The sequence below is a fragment of the Phytophthora parasitica genome (assembly GCF_000247585.1).
Source record: "Phytophthora parasitica INRA-310 unplaced genomic scaffold supercont2.119, whole genome shotgun sequence".
In the NCBI taxonomy this organism is placed as follows: Eukaryota; Oomycota; class Peronosporomycetes; order Peronosporales; family Peronosporaceae; genus Phytophthora; species Phytophthora nicotianae.
Window position 1 is genome coordinate 50238 of NW_008649105.1, and position 3375 is coordinate 53612.

Below are 3375 nucleotides of genomic sequence, written 5' to 3' on the forward strand. Positions count from 1 at the left end.
AACAGCCTGCCAAAACTTGGACGTAAATTTGGAGTCACGATCAGACACAATAGTCTTCGGAAGGCCATGATCTTTTACATAACCCTTCATGAAAACATTCGCAATATCCTCTGCGCTGTCTGTCGTCTGCGTTGCAATGAACTTTGCACGCTTGGTCAATCGATCCACGATGACCGTGATGGCATTACAGTCATCCTTGTTGGGACCCAATGAAATCCATCGAAATGTCGACCCATCTACCTCGTGGTATTTCCAGCGGTTGAAGTAATCCTGGAGGCTTTGTCTGCCTCGCCTTGTTGCGCTGACACATTTCACAAGTGTTCACATAGCGCTGGATATACTTCATCATCTTCGGCCAATAGTACTTCTCACGTACCGCGACGTAGGTTTTGTAATACCCTGGGTGGCCTGCCGTGACTGCATCGTGGTTCTCACACATGACTCGATTCTTCAGATCTTCGTCTTCAGGAATGTACAGTCTAGGACTCTCGTCTTCACGCGTCTGATAGCACAACACGCCATGATATAGCGAGTAATGCGGAATCTTGTCTCCTAGCTTCAGCTTCTTGACAATTCCCTGCAAGTCCTTGTTCCACGAGTACATCTTCTCTCCGGACTGAGCCACGGTCATATTGTTCTCGACCACGGTTGCCACAATTTCACGGTTTTGAGCAGAATCAAGAAGTTCCTTCAGGCTCACTTGTGCAGTCTTGTGCTCGAACTCAGGATTTCTCGACATCGCATCTGCAACTACATCCGTCACTCCTGGAATCCACTTCAACAGAGGCTGAAACTCAGCGAGTTCGTTGTACCACCGCGCAATGCGTCGATTCGTCGTCTTCTGCGTAAGGATCATCTCAATGCTCTTGTGATCTGTTTCCACCAGGAATGGCTTGTCGAGAAGATACACGCGCCATGTCTTTAACGCATGCAAAATAGCGAGTAGTTCCTGTTCGCGAACTGGGTAATTCAGCTCTGCTGGTTTCATCTTTCTGCCCGTAAAGGCTATTGGATGTTCCAGCTCTCCCTCCTTTTGGAGTAAGACTCCCCCAATTGCGAAATTTGAGACGTCCATTCGAATACCGAAAGGTTTGGAGAAATCAGGAAGACTGAGAACCGGAGGTGATGACAAGTGATTTTTCAGCTCGACAAAACAGCGAAATTGGTTCTCATCCAGTTTGATAGCCTCTCGAGAACGTTTTGCCTTGATACATTCATGCAAAGGACCTGCGAACTGCGCTAAATCCTTGCAGAATCTCGAAACGTATACAATTGTCCCTAGAAAGCTTTCCACTTGCTTCTTCGTCTTCGGGACTGGCCACTCGGCAATAATCTTCACCTTCTCTGGGTCCATTCGAACGCCCTTGCGTCCGACAAAGTCGCCTAAACGTGGAATCTCATCCACGCAAAATTGGCATGTGGACAGTTTGATGTAAAGTTTCTGTTCTTCACATCGTTTCAATACTCTGTTCAGCGCGGTAATGTGGTCGTTCACATCTTCACCCTTCGTGGATACGTAGATATCATCGAAGTAAATCCGCGCCACGTCACTCAAATCCCGGGAAACCTTCTACAACAAACGGTTAAAGGTTCCCGGACTTCCACTCTGTCCCATGGGTGTGACGAGATATTCAAAACGACCATCTGGGGTCGAGAAAGCAGTAAATGGTATATCTGCTTCTCGTAACTTGACTTGACAATAACCCCAGAGTAAATCCATGCACGAATACCAATAACTTCCGGACATCGCATCAAAAATATCTTCCTTGCGAGGCATGGGAATAGCTGGTAAAATCGTCGCCAAATTCAACAGACGGTAAACGTGCACAACACGCCATCCGACTGGTTTCTTTACACAGAAAGTCGGTGCAAAAAATACTGAAGTACTCGGTCGAATGATGCCAGCCTGAACCATCTCTTTGGTTCATTCCTGTATCGTTTTCCTCTGACCAGGACGTTGGCGCCATTGTTTGACCGAAATCGGTTTAGCACCGGGTTTGAGCAAAATCTCATGCTCAATTCCTTCCCGTACTGGCGGTGTCTTATTCGGAAGTTCCGTACGGAAAACCGTATTCGCATATTTCAGTAGCGTCTCATACGCCGGATTATCCTTGAGAGCATCCCATCCTTGGCTCTTGAAGCGTTCAGCCTTCTCCGAATCTTGCGGATTGATGACAAACACTGCTTTAATGTCCTTGTCCCTATGCAACATCTGCTGGAACTGCTTGGACGAAATAATCTTCGTTCATCCAAACTGGCCGTGGTGGCCATGCTGCCGATAGTAATTGAAAATCTCGCGGCTTTGCGCAACTCTTGCGCGGCGTTGCCCTGCCACCCAACGGACTGGACGTGTCTTCGGCAGTCTCAACTTTACAGTCTGCGTGTTCTCTGCGTTGATGCGAGGCGCTATCTGTCCAGTACTCAAGCCGATGTCAGGGTTTTGCTCCCGCAGCCACATCATGCCTAAAACGATGTCCTTTCCTTCAGGAACAGGCATGACTTCGAATGTTCCCGTTGTCAAAGGAAACCCTGGTAACGGCAGAGACATCTCTACAGTACGACGTGGACGATGCACAATTTGATCATAACTGAGATCAACTTGCATCATATCACCTTCAGTGACATCCAGAGCTTCTTCACCAACTCCTCAGTTACGCCATTCAGGCTACTGCCGTTGTCAATGAATATCGTGACGGGCCTCTCTTGGTCTTCTGTCTTGAATGCTCGAGCTTCAGCCTCCAGGATCGCATACACTGCGCCCTGCAAGTACCGATTCGCTTCAGTACGTTTTGGCTGAGTACAATCGGGAGAAATGTGACCAACTTTGCCACAATTTCTGCACTTAGCTGTCTTCTTCCAATCATCGCTCTTGGCTTTCTTATTATCGGAGCGCTTTGTATTATGCTGCTTCGACTTAGGCGCACGATGCCTCGAGCTTGACGTTCTTTGCGAACCCCTCGCAGGAGCACTTGGGGGTTTTCCCGAGTAGTGCGCAAACTCAAAATTTGACGCAATCTCAATGGCATCTTGCAGTGTCGAAAAACTCTCTTCCTTGATCTTCCTTGCTGTCTCTTCTCTTAACCGTTCTGAAAAATGAAACGCTTCTCCAATTCGCTGATAGACAACTCAGTCTGCGACAGCAAGTCTTGAAATTTGGAGACGTATTCATGGATGGTCGCATTCTGCCTGAGATGAAACACCCTCTTGTGAAGATCGTATTCGAAATCCTTCGGTCTGAAACGAGTGCGAAGTCTTCCCTTGAAGAGCGACCATGTGGGCCGTACATTCGTACCCTCACACTCTGCGATAAACGCGCGATACCAATTCAGCACTGACTTGCCCAAGTTGCTGGAGATCATCGTCACAAAATCTGAT

General features: G+C 47.9%; 1 protein-coding gene across 1 annotated transcript; it reads right to left on the reverse strand.

Annotated features, from left to right (window-relative positions):
* Positions 1-2245: 2245 nt before the first annotated feature.
* On the reverse strand, positions 2246-3359 carry PPTG_24582 (hypothetical protein; the record flags this gene model as incomplete). The annotated part of the gene is made up of 3 exons (XM_008917862.1): positions 2246-2548; positions 2614-3086; positions 3293-3359. 3 exons carry the CDS (start codon positions 3357-3359, stop codon positions 2246-2248), a joined length of 843 nt encoding a protein of 280 aa, XP_008916110.1.
* Between the last annotated feature and the right edge of the window lie 16 nt (positions 3360-3375).